The following is a 26062-nucleotide window of genomic DNA, read 5'->3' as shown; positions in this document are numbered from 1 at the left end:
GAGTGCGTGTGACCTTACTGGTGTAGAGTGTGTGTGTGTGTGTGTGTGTGTGTGTGTATGCGCGCGGGTGCGTGCGACCTTACTGGTGTGTGTGTGTGTGTATGCGCGCGGGTGCGTGCGACCTTACTGGTGTGTGTGTGTGTGCGCGCGCGCAGCCTTACTGGTGTAGGGGGTGTGTGTGTGTGCGCGCGCGAGTGCGTGCGACCTTACTGGTGTAGGGTTTGTGTGTGTATGCACGCGAGTGCGTGCGACCTTACTGGTGTAGGGTTTGTGTGTGTATGCGCGCGAGTGCGTGCGACCTTACTGGTGTAGGGTTTGTGTGTGTATGCGCGCGAGTGCGTCCGACCTTACTGGTGTAGGGTTTGTGTGTGTATGCGCGCGAGTGCGTGCGACCTTACTGGTGTAGGGTTTGTGTGTGTATGCGCGCGGCCTTTCTGGTGTAGGGTGTGTGTGTGTGTGTGTGTGTGTGTATGCGCGCGAGTGCGCGCGACCTTACTGGTGTAGGGTGTGTGTGTGTGTGTGTTTGCGCGCGAGCGCGTGCGACCTTACTGGTGTAGGGTGTGTGTGTGTGTGTGTGTATGCGCGCGAGCGCGTGCGACCTTACTGGTGTAGGGTGTGTGTGTGTGTGTGTATGCGCGCGAGCGCGTGCGACCTTACTGGTGTAGGGTGTGTGTGTGTGTGTGTATGCGCGCGAGCGCGTGCGACCTTACTGGTGTAGGGTGTGTGTGTGTGTATGCGCGCGAGTGCGTGCGACCTTACTGGTGTAGGGTGTGTGTGTGTGTGTATGCACGCGAGCGCGTGCAACCTTACTGGTGTATGGTGTGTGTGTGTGTATATATATATGCGCGTGAGTGCGTGTGACCTTACTGGTGTAGGGTGTGTGTGTGTGTGTGTGTGTGTATGCGCGCGGGTGCGTGCGACCTTACTGGTGTGTGTGTGTGTATGCGCGCGGGTGCGTGCGACCTTACTGGTGTGTGTGTGTGTGCGCGCGCACGCGCAGCCTTACTGGTGTAGGGTGTGTGTGTGTGTGTGTGTGTATGCGCGCGAGTGCGTGCGACCTTACTGGTGTAGGGTGCGTGCACGCACACCTGTGACCTTCCTAGTGTAGGGCGTGTGTGCGTGTGTGTGTGAGAGACCTGGATTACATCGTGAGCGATCCAGTGATTAACCCTGTCTGAGTGGACAGACCTGCGCTGTAATGCGTCCTGCCTCCCTCATGAGTTCAATCTCAGCAGGGCTCTTCACGGCTCGCAGCGAGTGAACGAGCGGGCGAAGAGAGCGTACCAGAGCTCCTCCCTCCAGCAGGGGACGCACATGGGTCTGGTGCAGCCCTGGGTGGCATGGCTGCGCGGCATCATACCACACCGTTCCTCCTACGCCAGAGAAGGGCAGAAGACTGGTGGTATGCAAGAGACTGGATTTGCTGTTCTGTTCAAGCTAGTAACTTTTAAAATCAGGGTTAAGACCCATCTGTTCATATAAGCTTTTAATCAGTATCTTCTGCATTTTATTTATCTGCTGTTGTATTTATTTTTCTTTGCTCTCTTCTTTTTCTTACTTTCTATCTTAATGTGCCTTTCTCTGCATCCAAGTATACTTGTGCCCAACTTCCCCTATAAAGGAAGCTGCAAAGTCAAAACACAGCGCATGTGCAGGTCTGAACACACTGGCTGCATGCTTCGCTTCAAATGGGTTCACACTGTGCAACAAACGGTTTCGAGGTTTTCCGATTGTCAGGTTCTTTGGCGCTTTACCTTTAAGACTTTTCAGGACAAGGCCCAGCTCCTGGATGCTGTGTACCCTCTCCAGACCCGTGAGGGCGGCAGCTCCATCCCGGCCCGAGCGCGGCCCATCCCACAGCTCCCGAGCCGGGTCTCTCCGTGGCACGAACAGCATGGCCTGGTCCGGCCTCCCGGAGCCGAACATTACCAGGGCGCTGTCCGGCTCTGTTATGCCCGTCAGGTACAGGAAGTTCCGGTTCTGGTGGAACGGGTAGGGGATGTCGTTGGTCATGTAGAGGACAGGATGTGACAGGACGATGACAATGTGAAAGGAGTCGGAAGCATGGCTACAGCCTGTCTGCTGCCTCGCCCGGCCCTCGATCAGTGATGCCAGCCGCTGGCGACGCAGCTCAAATTCAGCCTGAGTCACACCGGGAGTCACCTCGCCTGGACGAGAGAGAGAGAGACATAGAGAGAGAGAATGAGAATGAGAATGAATGAATACATCACCATTGTCATCATCCTAAATGAGGTGGGGGTGGGTGTGTTTTACCACGTTTGATGAGATGAGGGTGTGTATATGGGCTCGGCTGTCCCAGGTATCTTTGGGGGACATCCTTTGTCTTCCATTCTCCTGTCTTGAGAGACACACTCCTAAGTGCACACCTAGAAGCAACTAAAGGAAAGAATGAGGTTGGAGAGACTAAGGTTTGGTCAAGTAAAGGACAGAATGAGGTTGGGTAAACCAGAACAACAATGCACAGCTCCTTGTGTGAATAGAGGACACAGATATGATTCTTAAAATAGCATCAGTGGAGAAAGGGTCAAACCAGCACAAGAAGGAGATGCAAGCTTCGTTTTTGCCTTTTTGGTGTGCTGGTGCTTTTTCTTTTTATAAAACAGCTTTATATTTCCCCCTAACACAATCCCGGGCACCACCATATCTGACACCTCACAGGCGCAATCTCGCGACATCTTAAAAGGCAGTGCGTCGAAACAAGTAGACCGCATTAAAGTGAAATGAGACCAAACGTGCCCTACCTGGACTAGTTTTGAGTATGTACGAAAGGCAGTGCAACATGATTATGCCAGCTAGGGCGCCATGTGAGCCTCACACTCCAGGCAGGCGCTCGCCTCGGGAAGGGCGGGACTCCACTTCCTGTCTTTTACGTCCCCATCTTCTATTGGCGGAGCCGAGGATTTCCGCGCCTCTGATTGGCCAGCTTTCCCATGACTCCGTTTAGTGCGCGACGTGAGTGGTAGCAGGGCCCCCGTTTGGCTTGTCACGCTGTGGTGGCTCAAGCCGCGCCTGTGTAAAAGCGGCCTCGCTGCGACTGCCACTCGGCTGTTGATCGTCGCGTCTCGCTCCAGGTAAGCGCGCGGGCTCGCGCTACAGCCCTCTCCGCCCGCGAGCGGGCCAGCGTGTGGCCGTCGCACTGGCCAGTCTGACATGCTGAGCCGTTTCACGACAGAGCAACTTGCGCGTCGTTCCAGAAGCTTCTGCAGGTGGCCGCGGTGCTCCCCTGCTGCACGCGGTGTCTTCTGGAACGATTGCGTGTCGCGTCCGTCGCGCTGTGTCGAGTATCAGCCAGCTGCGCAATGCGTGCGCGGGATTGGCGTCTGCAGGCGCGCAGCTGGCTGTGCAGGTGTGTGGTGTGGTGTGGTGAGGTGAAGGTGAATAACGTGTCCCTCGTCCTCTCGCTAGCGGAATGGACCCGCGCAAAGTCTCTGAGCTCAAGGCCTTCGTGCAGGTGTGCAGAGAGAACCCCTCCGTGCTGCGCGCGCCTGAGATGGGCTTCTTCCGCAGCTGGCTGCAGGAGTAAGCGCGCGACGTGCCTGCTTCTTCACTCACTGGTTATCCGTCGCTCCGTGAACATGAGTTCCATTTGCTGTCATTTTTTTCCAGCGTTACACGTCGTCTCAGTTTTTTTAATGGCGCGCCTTTTCAGCTCCATAGTCTTGTGGCTAAATGGCAGGCTTGTGCGCGAGTGTCAGAGTTCACGCTCGTGAAGTCCCAAACATGCAACATCCTGTAGGGGACGCGGGCAGACACGCGCACGGCTGCATTTCAACCGTGTTTAAATACAGACTGTAGATTTAAAACTTATGGTTAATGAACCCTTCCAGTGTTAGTTCTAGCTAAATGTATTTATTCAGGCAAAAATATTAACTTATTTTTATTTTTATTAGATTGGGAGCAACCATTCCTGAAGCAGCCAAAAATGACACTTCGTCATGCAAAGTGAGATAGTCTTGGTTATTTTATAGTACGAGAGTGGTTATATTAAAAATGGTTAAAGTTTGGCAAAATAATAACATTGACATGCATTGCTTTTTTTACTGCTACATTTATGACCTTATGACTTTAAATCAGTCTGTATCAAGATGAATATAAAAACATTGCATAAAGTGCAATGCAGGACCTTACGCAGCACTGGTCTTCGTTGCTGCACAGGGCAGTTGTCCGTGTGACGCAGGACCACCTCCTAAAACGGCCCCGCCCCCACCAGCAGAGCCCGCCCAACCTTCTGAGAGTGAGGAGAGTGAATTGGGTAGGTGCTGAGCTCTCGCTCCTCTAAGGCTATGGGCACACACCGAACAGAAACTGAAGAACTAAAGCCAACTGGAAATGACTGTTCGTGGGTTGTGGGGTTGGGTCTCCGGTGGGGTGTTAAATTTGAAAGAAAAAATGCCAATTAATATCATAGCCAGATGTTTCCTCTGTTTAAAGGACTTGAATTAACTTTTGAAAACTGAATGTAAATGTGTTTAAATTAGTTTGACAGTTGCTCTTACAGGTACTCGGTACTAAAATTAAGAGAAGAGGATTTTGCAGTCAGCTGGCTTTAGAGTTCTCATTAACCTCCTTCAGGACCGTTTTGTCAAGTCCAAACACACTGGGAGAGGAACTTTTCCAATTTTGATGCCAGACTTTATCTCATAAATTGTGTGGCATGCATCTCCCATGCAGAGATTGACAAGGATGGAGTGATTGAGCCAGACACAGATGAAGTTCAGGAGATGGGAGACTATGAGAACCTAGAGGTGAGTACACAACCAGCAGACCTACGCAGTGCATCGATCAGCTCCAACAGGGAGAAGATGTGATCCAGGACACACCACTCGGGCTCCAGGGGTGCCGCATGAAGGCATACACACACACACACACACACCCTACACCAGTAATCTGGTCAAATTTAAGTTCCATTCCTAGTCACTTCAAGTATATTCAGTTTTTGGTTTTTTTGGTTTTTTTTGTGTATTTGAAACCTGGGAACTGTGAGTGATGGATCCTCTGTTGGTTTCAGGTCACTGATGAGATGATTGACCAAGCCAATGAGAAGAAGATGGCAGCCATAGAAGCCCTGGGCGAGGGTAAGTGGTCAGTGGTGCTCATTGTGCAGTCTAACCTTTCACATTGATCTGGGATCAGCTATGTTGTTTCTGCCTTTAAGGCTATGGTCCGTCCATGGGTAGGAGGCGATCATCCTGGATCAGTGTGAGAAGGGGAAAAAAAGCTCTGCTGAGGCCTTTGTTTATTTGATGCCATACTGCTTTGGTTATACTTTAGGTTAAATACAGCTGCGGTATTAAGTACTAAGCCTGAAGTTAGGACATCTCAAGTTTATCCACAGTAAAGTATAACATTTAAATGGTACTTAATAGTGAAGTGAAGGTGTGTGTTTGTGTACGTGCAGGGGAGCTAGATAAAGCTCTGGACTTGTTCACTGACGCAATCAAGCTGAACCCGCGATCAGCTATTCTTTACGCCAAGAGAGCCAGGTACCCCTGCCCCCATGCCGTGCTGCTGCAGTAGTCGGGGACCGCAGTCCTCCACAGTGTAGTGTTCTCTCTACTCCAGCCCACTGTAACAGATTACAGGCTCAATGGCGGATGGGCTGAATCAGGCAACACAGCAGTACAGACTGTAGTAGTTTTGTGTGGAGGTGTTTATGCTCATAGTAAACCGGGGGGGCGCTGTCTCAGTGTGTACATTAAGATGCAGAAGCCCAATGCCGCAATTCGAGACTGTGCCAGAGCCATTGACATCAACCCAGACTCAGCACAGCCATACAAGTGGAGGGGGAAAGCCCACAGGTGAGGGTCCTGCAGGTAGAGCCGGACAAGTATAATTTATATCTAATCTATTTTGTCTGTCCGTAGTTATAGGATGCACACATAAGGAAAAGTAATATGTTAATTTTCCCTTTTTAATCTCTCTCAGGTTGCTGGGTCACTGGGAGGAGGCGGCTAAAGATTTGGCTATGGCCTGCAAACTGGACTACGATGACGATGCTAGTGCAATGCTAAAAGAGGTGCAGCCCAAGGTGTGTATGTACACACACACCACACACTTCTGCGCAGTTTGCCCATCTTACAGGACTGAAGTGTGTGAACATCTCCTGGTTTTTGGGGAATGGTCGTGGTTATGGACTGCCCTGCCCTGTGAGTGAAAAGGCCAGGCTTAGCCAGTGTGTTTTGGTCTTTAATGAATGGCTCCCGCACACCGATGCCTCACTGCTGTGAAAGTGTAAGAATCCTGATTCACCTGAACTGCTTGTATGGAATCAGAAATGTTTATAAGACAAATTCCAGGTCAGCTGTGTTGCTCAAACAAGTTGGATAAGTTTGGGCACTGCACTGACCTGGATGAATAATTTGAGTAATAATTTTACTGCCTGCATTATGGTGTGCAAATACACCTTCTTCCAGTCGTGTGTGTGTACCACGCTGACACTGAGCATCTCCTTGCAGGCCAACAAGATTCTGGAGCACCGGCGTAAATATGAGCGTAAGCGTGAAGAGCGAGAGATCAGGGAGAGGAAGGAACGAGTGAAAAAAGCAAGGGAGGAACACGAGAGAGCACAGAGGGTGAGGGGGGTGGGGAGGGGTGGGGGGGTAAACCAGCTCTGATCCACACAGTCATGCTAACACAAGGTTCTGCGTGCATGTGCGTGTTTAGGAAGAGGAAGCTCGGCAGCAGGCCGGAGGAGCACATGGAGGCTTCCCAGGATTCCCAGGTACTTGAGTGTTCTGGAATGTTTAAATTAGGGGGGAAAAATTGAGATTAAATGTGATGTTAGTTTTATTTAGGAATATTTAAATTAAAGGGCAGCCACATACGTGTTGTATGTTAGCCAACAGGAAACCACAGCCAGTGAGTTCCTTAGCTAATGTCTGCTAACATTGTCATTGCTAGGCAGAGTGCTGTTTTGATCAGAGTGCTTATTTTCAATTTGGGAATATTCGCTTGTCAGTGGTAAGAACTGTACATACAGTTCTTGTTTCCCCTTCATGGTGGGTGGCGTGTGTGGAATGATTGAACACATTGTGTTTATTATATAGACAAAGACCAGGCAGAGACTGTCTGGGAAAAACCACCTTCATTAGATGTAAATAAGCACCCAGAGTACATCTAACTGAGCAATACCTGTTTCCATAGTAAGAAACACGATTCCCTCTTATTGGCTCACCCTGTGAACTCTGACCCTGTAGGTGGCGCTGGTTTCCCAGGGGGCACTCCTTTTGGGATGCCCGGCCTCCAGGAGCTCTTTAATGACCCGGAAGTGCTCATGGCCATGAAGGTATGGAACTTGTCAGTAACACATGTTTATCTTTAAAAGTACTGAGCAATTTATTCATTTTTAAAGAAGGAAAGTAGATATTTAGGTGGAATCTCCATTTTAAGTGTGTTTGCTGGTTTTTTTCCCTATTTTCTTACATACCTTTTTATATATTTGCTGCTGATAGCAACTTTGTGTGGATGAATTTCAAACCAGCAATGATGTAAGAGTTTTATATAGATTGTTTCCACAATGGAAACTGGATACAAACAGAACGTTAGGTCGTATTCCTAACTCCCACTTTGCATGATTCTAAAATTAAAATGGTACTTAATATTGAAATGGAGAGGTTTGTGTGTGTGTGTTTTTCAGGACCCAGAAGTAATGGCAGCGTTCCAGGATGTGGCTCAGAACCCAGCCAACATTGCCAAGTATCAGAGCAACCCCAAGATCATGGCTCTCATCACCAAACTCAGCTCCAAGTTCGGTGGTCCACAGGCCTAGAGGGCTGGGGTGTAGCTGGGTAGGGGTGGGGGTAGATGGGCTATTTTGGAAATGTGATTAGGCAAGGGTTTGATTGCAGTGCTCTGAGGGTTCTCTCTCTCTCTCTCTTTCTCTGTGTGTCTCTGTCTGTCCTACGGCTTGCTTTGTTCCTTTGAGCGGATTTTTAGAGAGACTGAATAGGTGAGGTTTGGGCTAAAGATATTTACTGCCATCTGTTTTAAACCCATGTCATTATTATTTGTAATAGGGGTGGGAAAAGGGAGAGGCACCAGGAATGAGTAGGGCTGAGGAAGCATGATGCCACTAGGACACTGGCGTGGGCGGTACCAGGTTATAGATCAACCAGTAAGGAACAAGTATTCACAAGCATGGGGTATAAGAGTTGGGGGGGGGGGGGGGGGGGTTGGAGCTTGGCACTTCCTGGTAACTGAAGGCTGCCTACACACTTGCTGTTCCTCTCCCCAAGACCGTGAGCCCCTCTGTTCCGACGGCACTCGGCCGTCCACCCCGCTCCTGGAGCAGAATTAACACACCTGACCTCTGCTAGCGCTGGGGGGCAGTCTGAATTAAGAGGGCACATGCGGTCTTGGGTGGCCACGTTCAGTTGTACAGCCTCACTTTCTTCTCGCCCTAAACCAACTGATGCTCAGCTGCTCATTTAGGGGTGTGAAAGCAGAGAAACCCCCAATACCCTGCAGCAGGATCTGGAGAAAGGAGACCTGCACCAGTCATACAGACCTCTTCCCCTACCACTGGTGTCTCTCCAGAGTGAAAGTAATGGCGGATCGGCATAAAAACAGCATTTGGGGACAATCGCAGGACAGAAAAACGTTCAGACGTAATTGGTTCGACTGTGAACTGTAGTGAAAAATCCAAGACTTGAGACTGTATTGGGCTGTGTTTGAAATGGTCCAATGAGTTATGGTGGTAGTGAACTTCCATGAAAATGTATTCAGTACCTGGGGCTCATAGGTGGTTTATTCAGCTCTGAGGACTGCAGGACCCGTTAAGGAACAATCCGCAACAAGTGGGGCATTGGTTTCATATGCTCGTTTTATTCGTTTTCCCTTTAGTTGTTCTTGTTGAACCTGTTGGCCATGATTTCCCTTTAAAACAACATTTTTAATCTTAATTTTCTCTTTTCCCTGAGTTTAATCTCAAACAGTATTTACTCTCCTACTCAAACACACAAAGTAAATCAGAAATCGTAATCAGAAAAAAATAGGCATTGCTTCACCTAATCCAGGATTGGGGTCTCAGATGATGAACCATAATTTCAGTCAATAAAGGTTTGGGTTGCAGTTGCAAGTGCTTCTCTTTTTATGCCTCCATTTTGAAGTGTGTTGAAATCCTGTACATGCTACACCTTTACATTTTGTAATTGGGCATTACAGATGGTTATAGGGTGGTCTTATATTTACTTTGTTAGATGCTTCAATTCAGACAAATCTATTTTCATAAAGCATATCAAGTGCTGAGCTGATTTAGTTCATTTATTCTGAAAATTCCTACAATATTCAAATTCAATAGGCCTATACAGGGTGGGTCAAAACACAACTTGTTTCTTTGTCCAATCTAAACTGAAATTTGTTTATTTACACTTTATTCTTGGAGGCAGTTGAGTTGAGGTGGGTGATGCATATACGTACCGTTAGATACATCTTGAGTTACATTGAGCTTGCCTGAGCCTGAGAAAAATGCTGGATGCTGGTGGGCAGCATCTGAACCTTCTACAGGCCCAAGGAGAGGCATCCCTGGGCCTGTACCCAGCCTGAACTGCAGCGTTAACATAGTATGTCATACACACACAATAACTACAAAAAATAAAAAATCATTAAACTACAAACAGCCCATGCAGCAGATTACAGATCAGTGCATGCCAAATGGAGGGAATATTCCTTCAAACATCTCAGCTTTGTTGACAGTAAAGTACATTAATAAAAATACAATGCACAGTGCTGGTTACAAACACTCAATTAGACACAAGTGTTGGACACACTTTTATTTATAATATACATCCACTTAAGTTGAATTTAACAAAAAACTATAAGCCAACATAAACTATTGGGTGGAGAACATTTCTCAGCAAGGCAATTTGAATGTGGTAATTCCTGAAGTTCAGTGTCCGTACCTGGAAATCAGAGCAGAACATCAAGGATCATTCAGTAACCATGTTCACATCTCCCAAGGACCAAGAACTGGCCCACCTCCTCCATGTGAGCAGATAGCCATTCTACTGTCTCTCTGTATTGTCCATCCCTCCTCCCCCCTGAGATGCCAGCCAATCACATGATTAAGCACAGCAAACAAAAACCAGGGCAAACACTTGAGTCAATCACACACAAAAGTTTAAAGCCTTTGCAGGTAAAATGGACCAGGTACCCCTACACAATACAGTGCTATAGTATAAAGACTTTTTTCTGGGATAAAATTAACCAAGTGAAAGGTAATGGAGTCTACGACCATGCTTAATGAGGCATGGTGAATGGGAGAAAGAAGTGGACAAAGTGACAGTGAGGCAGTTGTAGGGAGCAGCAGTAACTCACTTCTGGAATTCCCATTCCCTGTTGTCCAGAGGGCACACCTGCCTTGTCTTCAGCCAACGGGAGATGCAGTGGAAGTGAAATGCATGCTGGAAGAGGGGGACAAGTACACAGTTACAAATTATTAATAAATAATTTAAATATTAAATATTAATATTAAAACAACCAAGCAACAGCATTCACTGAATATATATGGCTTTGTACAGACCACTGGACGTGTACATTTACACTAGAATGTGAGTAGATGCTCTTGGTCGCTTAATGAGGGTGTGATGGGCCACTGTGTCTGTATCTGTGTCTTACGTTGCACACTCCCCAAGCCACTGTGCACTCTTCTGATGTGGCAGATGCCTGGTTGGCCTGGCACTCTATACCTGTAACAAATCCAAACATAGCCTCAGCAGACCAAATTAAACATGCACAAAACCTCAACACATGGATACAACATGCTCTGACAATTGCTGGATTTGCCAAGCATCTCGTTCCATCACTGCACGACTTTATCAAATGAGTCGGTTACCCATATGGATTCAAAGTTTCGACACCAAAAAAGGTCCTTACAATAAATACATGAAAGAATGCTGAGCTGAGAGTAAAAACTCACAGAGATCCATAATGTGGTTTCTGCAGATAGCACAATTGTCCACCACGATGTCCCAAGCCCATAGCGCAACAGCATTCCACTGGAAGCCGGAGAGATGCGTTAGTGGGAAGTCAGCTGGGTTAGCCTTACTACTGCTCAGACTACAGCCTTACTACTGCTCAGGACAAAGGGGTACAAACACGGCTGTTGACTGCTCCTGGTCTACCACGAACCACACGGGCCTTCAGTTCTCATAAAGACACTCGCTAACTACCAAAGCTTCTGTTTGTTGTGTTGAACAAATAGCTAGAACCTTTACAATATGCCGGTTCAAACAAAGACATGAATGCAGATATGAATGAGAAATATCTCGGGGGGGAAAAAAGGTTCATGTCTAGAGACTAGGCGTCAGATTGAGAAAGATTACTACACATTTGCGCTAAAATAAACTGATAGCTATCTAGCGCGATCTAAAACTTCAGGATTAACGTCGTGGCCATTAAACTAAACTAAACTAAACTAAAATAACCCCAGCAACGCCAAAACTCACCAGTCATTGGACTACTCGCCTTTATCTACCGACATTAGGCTCCGGGTAAAACAATCGCAGCCTGATGCTAATGGATCGTCTAGCATCACCCAGTCAGAACCTGTCTTAATATCAGCCCTGCTAGCTGTCAGAACACGACACGTTTACTCTACCAACTAACCGATGGACCAAAATACAGTAGTGTTGAGGTTTTATTTCTTCGGTTATTACCTTTTTCACTTCAAAACGTTTCTTGCTCGCTCCACTATTTGTCCCGCTTGGGGTATCCACGTCCATCGCTGCCGCCATGTTTCGCGTCTCGCGAGAGTGCTCAGCACGCGCAAGGCTCCTTCCGTTAATTGAGCGACGGTTTCCTCCTGAAATGTTCATCGATTTGCGCACACTGTTGGATCAAAAGCTGAGATAGCAACCGTGTATTTCAGAAATCAGGGTCGGCTTAACTTTCTTTTGGGTTTTTCTGGGGGAAAAAATAAAGGTCCCACCGAGATTTGAACTCGGATCGCTGGATTCAGAGTCCAGAGTGCTAACCATTACACCATGGAACCACATGGCATCTAGGGGAAAATATCCTTACAAATGTGGTGTACAAATTCCTACATAATTGTTAGCATAAATGTTAGCTTTTTGAAAAAGAAGTCGAAAATGACAAAATTTTAAAGTGTTTATTCTTTTTAAAATGCATTGATATAACAGCAGCCATATTAGCTGGCTACCAGACTACACTCAGTGAACACCTTTAAGAGTATGTTGTAGTCAGACCTACAGAACAATCTTGTTCTTTTTTAGCGATGATTCTGATTTCCCAGATTTTGTGGAATCGGATTTCGATGGTTTGACCAGTGGTTTGGTCTTGGTGGGTCTGTGTTTCCGTTTAGGAGGATTTCCTGTGACTGCACTCGGTAGCATTGGCTTGGGTTTGGTTGTCTGTACGGTCTTTCGCAGGTTGGTGGAGTTGGTGGCAGTGTAATGCTTCTCTGTGGTACAGTTTCTAAAGACGTCCACCTCCATCACATTCTGACCGCGAAGCTCAGCAGGATACCCACAAACTGCAGACAAGTTGACACCAGTCTGTTCCATCCACCTGAGAAAGAGAGAATAAAGAGGGTGTGTGTGTGTGTGTGTGCGTGTGTGTGTGCGTGTGTGTCTAACCTGTGCAGTGGCAGAAGACTGCAGTCACACATCAGAGGGTTACCATACAGAGTAAGATGTCTTAGTCCGGTCAGGGGTGAAAGGTCAGGTAGGTTCTCTAGCTGATTGCCCTCCAGAGACAGTGACAGCAGAGCTGGACCCAACCCAGCCAGAGCTTCCTGGCTCATCTACATATAATAACACACAACACATAACAACATAACACTCACAATAAATAGCACAGCCAATCAGGCCCAGCCCTGGCAGAACTTCTTGAATTATGGACACATAACAAGACGTGTAATGACAGTCCTAGCCTATCCAGAGTGTTTAGACATATCTATGGGCAACCCATCATATGATTCACTATCATTCTACATTTATACAATGTCAACTTAGAAAAGTAAACAAAAAACAAATAAAACAAAAGCCACTGCATGTAGGTGTTGTGATGTTGGTATTGTATTGTTGTACACTGGCATGAAAGGATCTGTTTTAAGAGCTTAATCAGGTGTTCTGTGGTTTGTAGAATAGCAGTATGCAGGTGAAGTAAAGAATGACAGTACACAGGTGCTCTGTGGTGCAAATGTGTGCAGGTGTGCTGTTGATGTTAGTATAAGTATATTCAGGTATTTTGTGGTCTTTTAAATAACTTTTTCGGGTGGTCTGTGGTGTCTTGACTACCTTCTTCAGTCCCTGTCCATCCAGGTACAAGTGCATTAGACTCCCTCCCACTTCCTGGAATGCCTTTGGTGCAATCCAGTGAATCGTATTTCCTGAAAGGCAGAGCTCGATCAGCCGTGGGGCATGGCCTAGCACATCAATTGGCACCTCTGCAAGCTCATTGGCTCCCAGGTGTAGGATCTCAAGGTTTGAGGCAGGATCCAAGGCCTTTGGAACAGCAGTGGAGATGCTGTTATTGGTCAGGTAGAGTCCTCGGAGGGTGGGGATTGGTGAGAGAAGTCCTGCGGGCTCCAGTTTAGTGATACGGTTCCTCTCCAGGTGCAACTCCTGTAGCTTTGGGACGTGCGCTAGCATGGCCACAGAGGGGAACTGGCTGAGTCTGTTCCCATCCAGGTGGAGGTACATGAGCTGCTGGGTGCCAGCGAACACACTTGAGCCCAGGGAGGAGAGCTCATTGTTGGACAGGTACAAGTAGATGAGCTCCTTCAGGCCCCGGAAAGCTCCATCCAAAACCTCTTGGATCTTACAGCCATCCAGGTGCAGAGACACTACCTTGGGCACATCACGGAAACTGTTGCTAGGGAGATAGTGGAAGTGGTTGCCACGCATGTCTAGTAAGAGGGTGTTTGCATGGAATCCACGTGGGACTTTAGTTAGACTGCGCTCTTCACAGGATACATGCTGAGCCTCAGGCTAAAGAGGAGAGAGAGAGAGAGAGAGAGAGAGAGAGAGAGAGAGAGGCAGGCAGAAACATATTTAAAACAACAGTTGACCAAAGTTCTCTACATAGATAATAGATTAAATAATAAGTATATTGATAAATTAAATAATAAGATGCATAGTTCCCCACAATGGGCTCAAGGCAATCAATAAGAATGTTGTGATCAGAGGTGCTGAAGGCAGTGTTGATCTAACAGCACAGTTACTAGAGTCAATAGGAGGGAATAAGTCATTAGTCACTTTTATTGAGGCTGATTGTTCTGTGTTGTGCTTTAAAACCAGACTGGAAGTTTCAAAGATGTCATTAATTAAATGAGATTGTAACTATGAGAGCACTTTTCCCCATAAATTTACATACAGAAAGCAAGATGGCTAGACAGACAGAGAGAGGAAGATGCCATTTGAAAGATGGGTATGTACGATTATTTGTGGCCTTTCAATTCAATGAAATTGCCTCTTGCAGAAAAAGTTGTGTGAACTCACACACTGCCTTATAAACACAATATATTACACAGAAACCCCCAAACACATACACATACACAGACTATATTAGACACTGACACTTACACAAATCTTCTCTCAAACACACACAACACTTTCTCCCTCACACACACACCTCACACAAACAGTTCTCAGGACACTTGTCATTCCTCTTTGGTGCAGCCGTGACCACTGTCTGTGTACCCCACTCCTCCTCTTCCTCCTCTGCTCTCCTCACTCCATCCTGTCGCCTGCAGCGCAGATCCTGCTCCAGCACTCCCTCTAGTGGCTGATCTGAGAGGTGCGGTGGGCTAGAGCAGGTCCCATGCAGCGTGATCTCTCCAGCTCGTGCCCACACCCTCAGCTCCAGTAGCACACACGTGCACCACAGTGCATTAGCTGCCTCCGGGGAAACACACACCTCAGCAAACACAGTGGATTGGTTGTTGTTGTTGTTGTTGTTACTGCAGTTGTTTTTCTTTAACCATTTGTTATGAGTGCCAAACATACAATAATATATTAGTTATTATACTTAGTGGCATCTTCAGACTTAAATCTGCATGAGCTTTCCATTCATTCTGGATAAGAGCCAAATGCCATAAACACACACACAGACACACACTTTGAACAAAGAAAACACCAAACCATGAACTCAGGACGAAGATCATGTTACCATTGAAGCTGTTAAAAAGTGTGAAATTGGTGCACACTTCAATAATGCTGCTTTAGTGTGTATTGTGTAGCTGTGTAAAACTAACTGTGGCATGACCAGGCGTATTGTGTTGCATTATGAATAAGATGGAGAGAGAATGTTTCCTGATGTTGAACTGAGGTGGTTTTTGTTGTGTGACTGTGTAAGAATTAATTTTCCGTGTGCGGGATAATGGCTTTGGGCCTTGCGCTATTTGGGTGTTACCGGTCAGGTTGAGGCTCCGGAGCTGGCTGGGTCCCGTGAGGGGCTGGAGGTAATGGAGCTGGTTATGGCTTAAGTCGAGGTGAGACAGGTGAGGAGAGAGAGAAAGCGCAGCCACAGACAGGTCCTGCAGCGCCATATGAGCCAGCGACAGGTGTGTGAGCTTAGCCATGGACACACTCATCTCACCCAGGTATGTCATGGGGTTAGAACTGAAGTCCAGGTGAGTCAGTGCCACCAGTCTGAGAAACAGAACAAGATAGAAAATAAAGAGAGAAACAGGGAGAGAAATCAAAGAGTGAACGACACCCAAATCTTAGGGAAATTAAGGAATTTACCTAAAATAAATTTATGAGAGTCAACAAATACTCGGATAAGTGGTTTTTAACAAGACCCTCAAGAGTGGCCATGGGTGAATTTTATCTGGTCATTGTGGGAGAAGATACCTGATTAAATTGGGAGTAACCTGGTCACATGAACAGTGCAGGAGAAGCGAATTTGTCTTAAATATGCAGGACGGGCCTTATCATGGTGGGAAGAGTTACCTGGTCATTGTGCAGGAAGTTACTTGGTATTGGTGGGAGGGATTACCTAGTGATAGTAGGAAGAGTTATATGGTAATGAATAGATAAGTTACCTGGTCATAGTGGAAGGAGTTACCTGGTGTTGGTGGACAGTGTTACCTGGTCATGGGGGGAGGAGTTATTTGGTAATGGTTAAAGAAGTTACATAGTGGTAATGGGAGGAGTCACTTGATGATGGTGGGTGGGGTTACCTGGACATGGTGGCAGTGGGGAAGAACTGCAACTCATTGTGATCCAGACTGAGGCGTGTGAGAGACAGCAGGCCAGCAAAGGCTTCCGTGTCAAGGTTATTCAGAGAGTTATGACTCAAACGCAGCATCCGCAGGTTCAGCAGCCCCTGACAAAGGCAGATACAGCGAGAGAGAAAGACAGAATCAGACAGGTTTGGCTTTAACGACATAATAAAAGACACACATCACTTTCTTCTACCAAAAATGGTGAAGTTTGAAGATAAATTGATTTAATTGTTCAAAGTATTCCTCTGTTCCTCCTTGGTTAGACACTACATGGCTGTTTTTGGATTGCATGAGAAGCTTTGAGTGTTCTGGGGCACATGAGCGAGGGTGGGGATCTAAACCTGGAAGCCCATGTTGGGTATGTAGATGAGCCGGTTGTGGGCGAGAGACAGCAGCTTCAGTGAGCCCATCTGAGAAAATGCTCCTGGCCTGATCTCCTCAATACGGTTATGGTCCAGAAACAAGTGCTTCAGAGACGACAGGCCGTCAAACGACTCCTAGGGAAGAGGGAGAGAGCGTGGGAGGGACACAGAGAGGTTTCAGGCCTGTTTTAAAGGGAGACTGGGCAAACTGCATATATTCTAGGAAATTTCTATAATAATTTCTATAACTATAGTCCCACTCAGCAGGGGGCACTAGTGTTTGCCTGTTCAAACAGACCTACAGAACTTGGTAATTAATTGATGAGTTGTTTAGATGGGCTTATGTTAAAACAGGCACATCTTCAAACTGTGCTGACTTTAAAGCACCTGGTGGAGGATGTCAATGTCGTTGTAAGTGAGGTGGAGCTGAACCAGTCGGGCAAGTCCCCTGAAGGCTCCCTCTCGTACGGTGTGTATCCTGCAGCGCCGCAGGTCCAGGTGTGTGAGGTACGGTGTGTCTGTGAACGCAGCCCGCACCAGCTCCCCAAGTACGTTCCTCCTTAGGTCCAGCTTCACCGTGATCTAGAGTGAAATCGTGATGACGCTGCTATCAAGCAGATATAGATGTGAATGATACATACTAGTGACTACAATATATCAGTCAAAATCAGCTGTTGTTCCAACTGCCTGGATTTGTTAAATGGCTCAAGCTAGTAGATAGAATTAATTAGTGGCATCAACTGAATGTTGGAAAATCATGACAAGGCTTTTTAAAACCTGAACTTGTACACTTACAGGCAAAACACACGTGCATACTCTAGTGTGGAGGAAGAGTATAGGAATGAACAGAGCAGAAACAGACCTCATCGATGGTGGGCGGGACCTGCGTGAGATTCTTCCCAACGCACGCTATGGTGAGCTTTTTGCTGTCGCACACGCAGACGCGAGGACACTTCCCTGCTTGCACGCCCCGGAGCGCGGGCAACAATAGCACGACAATCGATGGCCATAGGAGGTACTCCGGCACGCGCATCTGGTGTCAGCCCAGGAAAGGGAAGGAAGCATAAAACTACGCGTGAAGCATAAGCATAGCAAGGTAACAATTAGGCTCTGGCGCGCTAGGATAATTATATTTTCATGCTTCGTATTTTCTGTTTGCATTGATTTGGATAACAGTCTGCTGGTTTTCTACTTGTGCATCTGGTTAGATTAGTTTCATTATTTCTGAAACATGCCCTCTACAACCAAAACATTTTCAGGTTGTTGGCCACTGAGTGGCCTAAATAACACTACCACTTTCGTAAATTCCACCGCAGTGGCGTCTGGAGCGCACTCTGCTTGTTCAAATTAACACCAGGGTAATACATTTCTCAACAGCTTCGCACTTCGCGAGAATGAACGGAGTCTATCAGAGCGGTGGGGCCACTTTATCCTCAGTTTCCACAAGAAGCAGGAGTCTTCCAATCCAAACGTCGGACTGTTCAAAACGTGTAATTGTACTCTCTAATAATAATACCCGTCGAATCTTAACCTAGGCTTACATACATAAATATGAGTTAAGTTGCAAGCTTTTAAAATTTTACATTTGCAGAATAAACACTAACGGAAACATATATCAACGTTGTATATCAGGGAAAATATTACGGAGATCGAAGTAAGATTAGTTAGTTTTGATCTAACATTAATAGGTTTCAAAGGTTTAAACTATGCAACATAATTAACCAGTTTAATGAACCCAGTTCTCATGATTGAAAAAAAACAACAACATGAACGGATAGACAAAAACATGCGCATACCTTTATGAGCCTGTTTCAGCAGAATGAGAGAGCGAAGGGCTGCACGCGTCGAAGCTCGCGGGGACGTCTCGAGCTCAGTCTGAAACGTGGATGGTCAGTCCGCGTGAGAAAGTCACTGTCACATGCTGAGACTAGAAGGGACATCGGTACGGGTGTTTGTGGACATACCGAGCACTTAACCCTGGTAAGAGGACAAGTTTACGAAAATTTAAACAACAAACTATATGATTAGTTTTTTGCGCATCAAGATGTTATTTATAATAATAATTTTATCCATCAACAGACAGCAATCAGTAACAACATATCAATACGTTTGTGTGTTAGATATTATGTATATATAAAGTATTTTTTAAAAACACACAAAAAAGCAAATATACACATTTATTTGAAATGATCTTTACTCATGACAGTTGTTTCTCAAACCTGAGACCCATTATCCCTCCTGAGTGTGCTAGTTTATTCCCAGGTAGATTCATCTCCAGGTGTGAGGGGTTTGATCTCAGACCTGAAGCCAGAACAGTGCAGAGAGAACATTGACAATCTTTACTCAGTTCAGCAGGTGTGTTGGCATCAAAGAGTCACTAAAGGTTTTATTCATCAAACACTGCAATTATTACTGCAGTGCAAAGCAATTACTACTGCAATTATTACTGCAGTGTTTACACATTTCACGGTGTATAAATGCCATCAACAAGTCTCTTTATTCAAGCTGCACCCATGATACTGTAAGAGTTGGCACTAGGCCGAGGCCCCCTCCGGCCACCAGAGGGAGGCCTCGAGTCACGCACGCTACTAATCAGGCTTGAGGCCCAACAGCTGAGCTAGACCTTATATAAGCCCAGTGACCCAGTCACTTAGTGCTGGGTCTTTGCTAAAGTTCTGAGCCAAGTGCCTGTCCGGTAACTGTGGGTACTGAGGTCTGTGAGCCCCTGTGCTGCACCTCTTCAGCTCTGTGAGGGTGTTTGTGTTTTTACTCGTCCCCTCCCCTCTCCAGTTTTCCCTCTCCAGTTTTCCCTCTCAAGTCCGTCTCTCTCCCGAGGCTTCCCTTAGCCATTATAGTTCCTCCCTGTTTTCTGGTTTTGTTTGGGACGTTTTAGTTTGGTTTTCCCAGTGCATCGGGGCTGCCATTCTTCCGTGGCGTCTTTTGTTCTCCCTTTTTTCTACACTCGGCGTGGTGTTTAGTTTTTAGTTGAGCTCGTTCGCCTCGTAACAAAGGGGCCAGGGTTCGATTCCCCCCCTGTTGGTTTTTTACTTCTCTTGTTTTACCTGTTCTAAGATCTAACCCTCGTTAAAGCGTGGTAGCTCACCCAGCAGAGTGTCGGTGTCGTCACCTATTGGGTTTGAGCCCTATTACAGATGCATCAGTTTCAGGACATACTGTTTCTAGAAAAGTAAATGTTTAAAGGGTTTTGGCAAGCATCATAAGGACAATGAAATAAATAACCAGTTACTGTAATGATCTCAGTTTTGTCTAGAGAGAATCTAACATCTGCACACTAGATCTGTTCTGTAGTACTACTGTAGAGGAGATGTCAAATATCGTGTGCCAAGCATAAGAAAACAACAAAACATAACCATACTCCTGTAATGTAAGGCCAATATAGTCATTACAAAAATGTAACCAATATTTCTGTAATAAAAGCTGTGGTGATAATAATAATAATAATAATCAAATTCTATAGCTGACCTCAAAAGTCAAGTATGAACTGATGAACTCCATAGAAGCCACTCATCTGTGCACATCAGTTCATGAGGAAATTGCATTTCTCAACACACACACACACACACACCTTCAGTTAACGTGGTCCTACAGACCTGGCACTTCAAACCACTCTTACTCTCAAACAATGAAACAATGTCAGTAGTTTCACTGTTAACAGAGCACCAAGCCATAGTGTGGTGGAACAGGAGTGACGTCAGTGTCACTCTGGAGGCTGAAGTGAGGAAGACTGTGGTGTGAAGAGTGCTGCACAGCAGCATGTGCTATGTTCCTGTTCTCTGTGTGCCACTCTAGCAGTTTAATGCTCAAAGCATTAACATCACAAACGTCCAAGACAACAGTGGCAGTAAATGACTTGCTTTTTCAGTTTATCGTGTTATTTCTTTTCACTGCGATTGTGTGTCCACTGGATCATTTGGTTCCAGTTAAAAATCATTTTAACACTTAGTATTCATGTAAGTACTTGCTCCACCCTACAGTCATACTGCAGTGTGTGAAAACAACTCTGACATCAACTGTAAAAAAAAATAAATGCAGTTTTTTCCTGAGAGGTCTCTTACTGAGTTGGTGGGTGTATGGGCTTAAGATAAAAAAAAGGAAAGGCAGTGCATCATAGTTTTAGTTTTGAACTGAAAAGTGCCGCATTCTCGCTGCTGAAAAGGAACTTGCTTGCTTGACCGCCATAACTTCCTCTGTAGTTTGGAAGCAGGTTTTGTGCCGTGGTTTGTGTCTGCGAGAATTACTGGCCAAGCGCATGTGCTTCAAGACTTTACATGTAGTGAGGCCTGAACAGAGGGTAAATTATTCAATATCATTTTTACACCCCGTGAAGGATAATTGTAATACATGGTTCATTGAACATGAACTGTGGATATCAGTGTCCCATGATCACTTTGCAACTGACACTTGTGGCGGAAGTAAGAGTGTGTGTGTGTGTGTGTGTGTGTGTGTGTGTGTGTGTGTGTGTGCGTGCGTGCGTGCGTGCGGGCGGGCGGGCGGGCGGGCGGGCGGGTGGGTGGGACTAATTTTTAACTGACTTTTGTCATAGCCAATGGCAATGAAATACATAGTATTAACCAACCAGTTTTAAGAGGAAATGAAGAAAGCCGAGGATGCCCGAAGTTGGCCGAAATACACTAGCAGATATACCGATTAAGCCTTTGCCTGTATCCTACGCAACTGGGCGTAGAGAGAGAAAGTGACATTTTAAAGTTTAATCATCTCTGGTTTGCGTCAAACAGAAGAAGAAACCTTGCGCCTTTGCGTCGTTAAGGCCTACATCATGAGTGGACTACGCTTGTTCCTGGGTTTAATGCTGATGTTTATTGTGAACACCAATGCAGTCTTCAGGTAAAATATACGTTTTCTAATTTAGACTGTTCAAAACTGCGTTGTCTACCTTCACATATTAACTTCTTACAAGTGTTCATTTTTCGTTTTGTTCTATTAGAGAAGATAAAACCTGGTTAAAAACTCGTTTCGGTTTATACGACATGTCAGTTTGCACCGCCTAGCGCGCCTTTAAACCGAGGCGCTCTGAGCGGCGGTCCAGGGGCAGCAGTGTTGCAGGGTGAACATGAATCCGATGCAGAAACATTTGTTACAATGGCTCCATTCAGCAATGCTAAACCATAAACCTATGTTTAAAAAGTGGTGACCGTATGAGCTGTAGCGTGTCGTTAACCCCCCCCCCCCCTCCCCGTCAGAATTCCCTTGCACAAGATGCGCACCGTCCGTCGGACGCTTGCCGATAAGGGCCTGACCATAGACGAGCTGAAGTCGATGGCAGAAAACTTCGGGGATCTTCCGTGGAAGGGCAACTCCAACAGCAAGACAACAACAGGTGCCCCCACGACACGGATCCCGATTACGACTCCACCTCCCCCCGTGGAAAAACTCACCAACTTCATGGATGTAAGCAGCGATATCCCTCAGCTCCACAAAATGCTCGACGTTTGCTCCGTGGAAGGCATAACGCTTCCGTTGGCGGTTTGTAGCGGTTACAGAGGATGTGTTTCTCCCTTTGTCAGGCCCAGTACTTCGGCGTGATCAGCATTGGTACGCCCCCTCAGGAGTTCACGGTGCTTTTCGATACCGGCTCCTCTAACCTGTGGGTGCCTTCGATTCACTGCTCATTCTTTGATCTGGCCTGCTGTAAGTAAAACGCGGATATATCCTGTAGTTACCGGAAGTATTAAGGGTTTCTCTCTGCCATTAGTCAAAATAGTTAGATTGGCAGAAGAGTATTATCTAAAATGTATAACTGGGAGATGAGTGCACTGGTGTAACATCTACAGTGATGAATGCAGTGGTATAAGGTAAAGAAGTTTTTTGTTAATTAATTTCTATTGATGTCTGAGAATGGTATGCATGCTGAGTTTATGTTGTAGTTATTAAATAGTTATTAAATGGAGGTGTAGGATGTTTGGCAGAATAAAGAGATATGTTCATGGCCAGTGAGGCTGGCATGTTTCTCCAAGTGAGAAATCAGAAATGTGTCTTCTTACTGAGCCCTGTCTTCTCACCCCATACATTCTCTCTCTGACAGGGTTACACCATCGTTATAACTCTAAGAAGTCTAGCACGTATGTGCAGAATGGCACCAAGTTTTCCCTCCGGTATGGTAGGGGCAGCCTGTCAGGCTTCATCAGTCAGGACACGGTTAATGTGAGTCAGCTAGTGCCTAATAACATTCAACACACGACATGAACAACTGGACAAAACCACAATATGCTGGATACACATAAGTGACATTTTGTGTGTGTGTGTGTGTGTGTGCATACTTGTATATGTGAATAAATGAATGTGTGCTTACATGCACGTGCTTACATGCGTGTGCATGCGTGCATTTGCATTTGTGTGCATGTGCGTGCATACATGCAAATTTGCATGCATGTGTGTGTATCTGTGTGTATGTGTGTGTGTGTGTGTGTGTGCATGTGTGTGTGTGTGCTTGTGTATGTGTGTGCATATGTCTACCTGCATGTGTAGCTGGCAGGTTTGAATGTGACAGGGCAGCAGTTTGGTGAGGCGGTACAGCAGCCTGGTGTCGTGTTTGCTGTGGCTCGGTTTGACGGGGTGCTTGGCATGGGCTACCCTGCTATCTCCGTGGACGCGGTGCGGCCCGTGTTTGATTCGGCCATGGCTGCCAAGCTCCTGCCTCGCAACATCTTCTCCTTCTACATCAACAGGTGCGCTCCTGAAAACAGAACATGAGCAGGTGTGCGAGGTATGTGAACATCAACAGGTGCGCTCCTTACCACAGTACACAAGCAGGTGTGGACTTCTGTCTGGACTCAAGGTCCTTCATCTGTAAAGTGTAGAATTCAGCTTTTTATTTCAGGTGACGCAGGGATTCTAGATGTAGATATTTAAAATGTGAATATTTAATTGACTATTTCAAGTGTTCATTCCAGATTCAGTTAGATAACTATTTTCACTTAATGAAAGTTTGTTGCTATCACAGTTTGATGATATCTGGAATATTGCACATTTAAATCTTCTTCCGTGTTTGTCTGTACGTGGATCCTTCAGTCTGGCCAGGCTGTTTACTGTTTCTTTCTCCACTACCTTGATTGAAAGCTGCTAGGTCTCAAGCATGTGACCTGATCTTGTGTGTGTGTGTGTGTGTGTGAGTGTGTAAGAGAGATTATTATTTCACTTCTTCTTGTTCCAGTGTCTCGGGATTAACTGATGAAATAACTTGGCAAATAATAGAAAAATGTGCAGAACCATCAGTTTCATTAGCTGGATTCAGTGAAGAGAGTTGGATTTTAAACAGCTCAACCAGTTAGACTGTCTGTGTGTGTGTGTGTGTGTGTGTGTGTGTGTGTGTGTGTGTGTGTGTGTGTGTGTGTGTGTGTGTGTGTGTGTGCGTGCATGCAGGGACCCTGCAGCAGAGATCGGGGGTGAACTCATGCTAGGTGGCTTTGATCAGCAGTACTTCGATGGAGACCTTCACTATGTTAACGTCACTCGCAAGGCCTACTGGCAGATCCAGATGGATGCGTACGTGATCATCCAGACATCACTCAGACATCACTGCCGTCTCTGCTTTAGCTAAAATAGACAGCCATTGCAGAGTGCTTAGACTGAACACGACACCATTTTAGGTCCTGAACCTGGTATGCTAAAATATAGTGAACTGAAATAAAATGGGGAACTGTAAACCCAAACATACAGTGATGTAACTTTTCACGCACCTCATCACTCACAAACACATGATCTCAACAGCATATGGTGTTTTGATTATGGCTGTCAGAGGTTGGTGCTTGGTCTTCATCTTGTGGTATATTTCCACCCATCTTTTGATGCTAATGATTCACTGTGCTGACTGTTTTGCAGAGTTCAGGTAGGCACCACCTTGACACTCTGCAAAGGTGGTTGCCAGGCAATTGTTGACACGGGAACATCCCTCATCACGGGTCCAGTTCAGGAGATCCGGGCACTGCACAGAACCATCGGGGCCATTCCTCTACTAATGGGAGAGGTGAGGAGCGCAAGCACACGGGACCCAATTTAGTCTCTACGCTTGTACACATGCACTTTAAGTAGGAACCTCAGGCCCACATTGGCTATTCTGATTGTTGATTTAGATAAAGTACTGCTCAAGAAATGTTTGCACTTGCAAGTGCAAAGACTGGAAAACTGGAAAATCCACAATCTACCAAACATGTGTTAGAGGATATTATTACGGTTCCATAATTATCTTTCCTTCCCCATTCTGTAGTACTGGATTGACTGCAAGAAAATTCCTTCTCTCCCTGTGATCTCTGTGACTCTGGGAGGGAAGGCATTCAACCTGACAGGAAATGACTATGTTTTGAAGGTAATGTAGCTCCTGTTAACTACACTGTGCCATTAAGTCTGCAGAATGTAGCACAGTATGAGGCAAAGTGTAGTGTTCTCTGAATAGTCATTGCACAGATGGAACTCTGCCACTGCAGCATTACTGTGGCAATCCATGTGAGAGGAGCTGGAAGTGAAAGAACACATCCTCATTCTCTCTCTCTCTCCCTCCTTCCAGACAACCCACATGGGCATAAGTATCTGCCTGTCTGGCTTTATGGCGATGGATATTCCGCCACCTGCTGGCCCCCTCTGGATCCTGGGGGACGTCTTCATCGGGCGCTACTACACTGTCTTCGACAGGGACTATGACCGAGTAGGGTTCGCTCTTTCCAAGTGAACAGGGGAATGTCAGGAACCTGGATTCCAAAAGCCCAACAATGACCCGTGGTTTCCTGTCCTTTGCTTCCTCATGTATTAATTCTAACCCGGGTAGATCTAAACTTTTCTATAACCCTTCTGTGGCCTTCTTGTCAAAGGCCAAGTTACTGTCATATTAAAAACTGTCCTATCAAAACAGAGTTTGTCCAGTAAAAGGCTGGATAGCTGTGTGACTGGAGAGGACTCAGGAAAGCTAAACGATCAAGGCAAAGTGTTTTGTCCAAACTACTGGTCAAGTGTGCAGTCTTCAATTTGGGGGAATTTTTTTATCTTTTATATTTTTATCAAGAAATTTGTAGAAAGTTGAGAAATGGTATAAGAACAAATAGTTACTTGGAATGTCACATGACTGCACTGTTTTCTAATTTGATAGATTTGACTGATCATGACTTTTACAGAATCAAGTCTGATTGAATATTTTCTTTTGCACCTTTGTTATCATTCCAGCCACTTTTGAATACTGATAACATGATTTGCACTGAAATGGCTTTCTGGTCTGAAATCTAAATAAATGTTTTAATATTGAGATTTTTTTTTACCTGTTTTGCTGATTTGCAAGACAGCAGACCTGATGAGGAACTGGTGCAGATGGCCTAGCTTTACCTCACAAAGACCTTACCTCATAAAATCTTTACCTCATAAAGCCCTTATTTCACAAAGCATTTACCTCATAAAGCCCTTACCTCATAATGCCCTTACTTTATAAAGCATTTACCTCATAAAGGCTTTTCCCCATAAAGACCTT

The 26062-nt window shown here is 45.9% G+C and overlaps 5 protein-coding genes and 1 non-coding gene across 11 annotated transcripts in view; 2 read left to right on the top strand and 4 right to left on the bottom strand.

Moving 5' to 3' along the window:
• The window catches only part of xpnpep3 (X-prolyl aminopeptidase 3, mitochondrial), a 27078-nt gene extending 24092 nt beyond the window's left edge, over window positions 1-2986 (bottom strand). Inside the window, exons 1-4 of the mRNA XM_035524979.2 lie at window positions 2763-2986; window positions 2275-2397; window positions 1755-2168; window positions 1189-1373 (exon numbers count right to left, since the gene is read on the bottom strand). Coding sequence (XP_035380872.1) covers window positions 1189-1373; window positions 1755-2168; window positions 2275-2397; window positions 2763-2802 — 762 coding nt within the window. The 5' untranslated portion in view covers window positions 2803-2986. The remainder of the gene's footprint in view (window positions 1-1188; window positions 1374-1754; window positions 2169-2274; window positions 2398-2762) is intronic.
• st13 (ST13 Hsp70 interacting protein) lies at window positions 2979-9097 on the top strand. The gene is made up of 13 exons (XM_027020188.3): window positions 2979-3092; window positions 3427-3540; window positions 3912-3963; window positions 4177-4273; window positions 4693-4766; window positions 5030-5096; window positions 5420-5504; window positions 5709-5819; window positions 5947-6049; window positions 6477-6593; window positions 6685-6742; window positions 7218-7306; window positions 7658-9097. Exons 2-13 carry the CDS (start codon window positions 3431-3433, stop codon window positions 7787-7789), a joined length of 1095 nt encoding a protein of 364 aa, XP_026875989.1. The 5' UTR covers window positions 2979-3092; window positions 3427-3430; the 3' UTR covers window positions 7790-9097.
• Window positions 9098-9776: 679 nt separating this feature from the next.
• rbx1 (ring-box 1, E3 ubiquitin protein ligase) lies at window positions 9777-11806 on the bottom strand. Its single transcript, XM_027020190.3, has 5 exons — window positions 11676-11806; window positions 10937-11015; window positions 10636-10706; window positions 10336-10421; window positions 9777-9920 (listed from the first exon to the last, which is right to left on the bottom strand). The coding sequence occupies exons 1-5, from the start codon at window positions 11751-11753 to the stop codon at window positions 9908-9910; spliced, it is 327 nt and encodes a 108-aa protein (XP_026875991.1). The 5' UTR covers window positions 11754-11806; the 3' UTR covers window positions 9777-9907.
• Window positions 11693-22125, bottom strand: chadla (chondroadherin-like a). Of its 6 annotated transcripts, none has more exons than XM_027020197.3 (13): window positions 21990-22125; window positions 18770-18873; window positions 18369-18549; window positions 17435-17605; window positions 16960-17154; window positions 16552-16707; window positions 16166-16311; window positions 15394-15632; window positions 14614-14876; window positions 13278-13970; window positions 12615-12781; window positions 12229-12546; window positions 11693-11821 (listed from the first exon to the last, which is right to left on the bottom strand). In XM_027020197.3, the coding sequence occupies exons 4-13, from the start codon at window positions 17603-17605 to the stop codon at window positions 11800-11802; spliced, it is 2370 nt and encodes a 789-aa protein (XP_026875998.3). In that variant the 5' UTR covers window positions 18369-18549; window positions 18770-18873; window positions 21990-22125; the 3' UTR covers window positions 11693-11799. The 6 variants fall into 6 exon arrangements, with proteins under 6 accessions (XP_026875998.3, XP_026875995.3, XP_081572803.1 ...); XM_027020194.3 differs by having other exon boundaries at window positions 18792-18873; XM_081716677.1 differs by having other exon boundaries at window positions 18369-18499; window positions 18792-18873.
• Window positions 11939-12010, bottom strand: trnaq-cug (transfer RNA glutamine (anticodon CUG)). Its single transcript has one exon. It is a non-coding gene; the product is annotated as a tRNA-Gln (tRNA).
• Window positions 21187-25843, top strand: napsa (napsin A aspartic peptidase). Its single transcript, XM_027020205.3, has 9 exons — window positions 21187-21438; window positions 21795-22002; window positions 22119-22242; window positions 22637-22755; window positions 23080-23279; window positions 23974-24096; window positions 24433-24577; window positions 24818-24916; window positions 25115-25843. The coding sequence occupies exons 1-9, from the start codon at window positions 21371-21373 to the stop codon at window positions 25274-25276; spliced, it is 1248 nt and encodes a 415-aa protein (XP_026876006.2). The 5' UTR covers window positions 21187-21370; the 3' UTR covers window positions 25277-25843.
• The last annotated feature ends 219 nt before the right edge of the window (window positions 25844-26062 follow it).

Source organism: Electrophorus electricus, chromosome 6, assembly GCF_041902795.1.
Source record: "Electrophorus electricus isolate QZ-2024a chromosome 6, ASM4190279v1, whole genome shotgun sequence".
In the NCBI taxonomy this organism is placed as follows: domain Eukaryota; kingdom Metazoa; phylum Chordata; class Actinopteri; order Gymnotiformes; family Gymnotidae; genus Electrophorus; species Electrophorus electricus.
This window is presented reverse-complemented; position numbering and strand designations above follow the sequence as displayed.

Coding starts and splice junctions, on each gene's coding strand:
- napsa (XM_027020205.3), top strand. CDS start 21,371: ATGAGTGGACTACGCTTGTTCCTGGGTTTAATGCTGATGTTTATTGTG. Junction 24,578..24,817: donor TTCCTCTACTAATGGGAGAG/GTGAGGAGCGCA, acceptor CCCATTCTGTAG/TACTGGATTGACTGCAAGAA. Junction 24,917..25,114: donor GAAATGACTATGTTTTGAAG/GTAATGTAGCTC, acceptor CCCTCCTTCCAG/ACAACCCACATGGGCATAAG.
- chadla (XM_027020197.3), bottom strand. CDS start 17,605: ATGCGCGTGCCGGAGTACCTCCTATGGCCATCGATTGTCGTGCTATTG. Junction 16,708..16,959: donor ACATTGACATCCTCCACCAG/GTGCTTTAAAGT, acceptor CCTCTTCCCTAG/GAGTCGTTTGACGGCCTGTC. Junction 11,822..12,228: donor AAAAAGAACAAGATTGTTCT/GTAGGTCTGACT, acceptor TGAACATTTCAG/GAGGAAACCGTCGCTCAATT.
- st13 (XM_027020188.3), top strand. CDS start 3,431: ATGGACCCGCGCAAAGTCTCTGAGCTCAAGGCCTTCGTGCAGGTGTGC. Junction 5,820..5,946: donor TGGAGGGGGAAAGCCCACAG/GTGAGGGTCCTG, acceptor AATCTCTCTCAG/GTTGCTGGGTCACTGGGAGG. Junction 6,050..6,476: donor TAAAAGAGGTGCAGCCCAAG/GTGTGTATGTAC, acceptor ATCTCCTTGCAG/GCCAACAAGATTCTGGAGCA.
- rbx1 (XM_027020190.3), bottom strand. CDS start 11,753: ATGGCGGCAGCGATGGACGTGGATACCCCAAGCGGGACAAATAGTGGA. Junction 11,016..11,675: donor AACGTTTTGAAGTGAAAAAG/GTAATAACCGAA, acceptor TCCGGCTTCCAG/TGGAATGCTGTTGCGCTATG. Junction 10,707..10,936: donor AAACCACATTATGGATCTCT/GTGAGTTTTTAC, acceptor GATTTGTTACAG/GTATAGAGTGCCAGGCCAAC.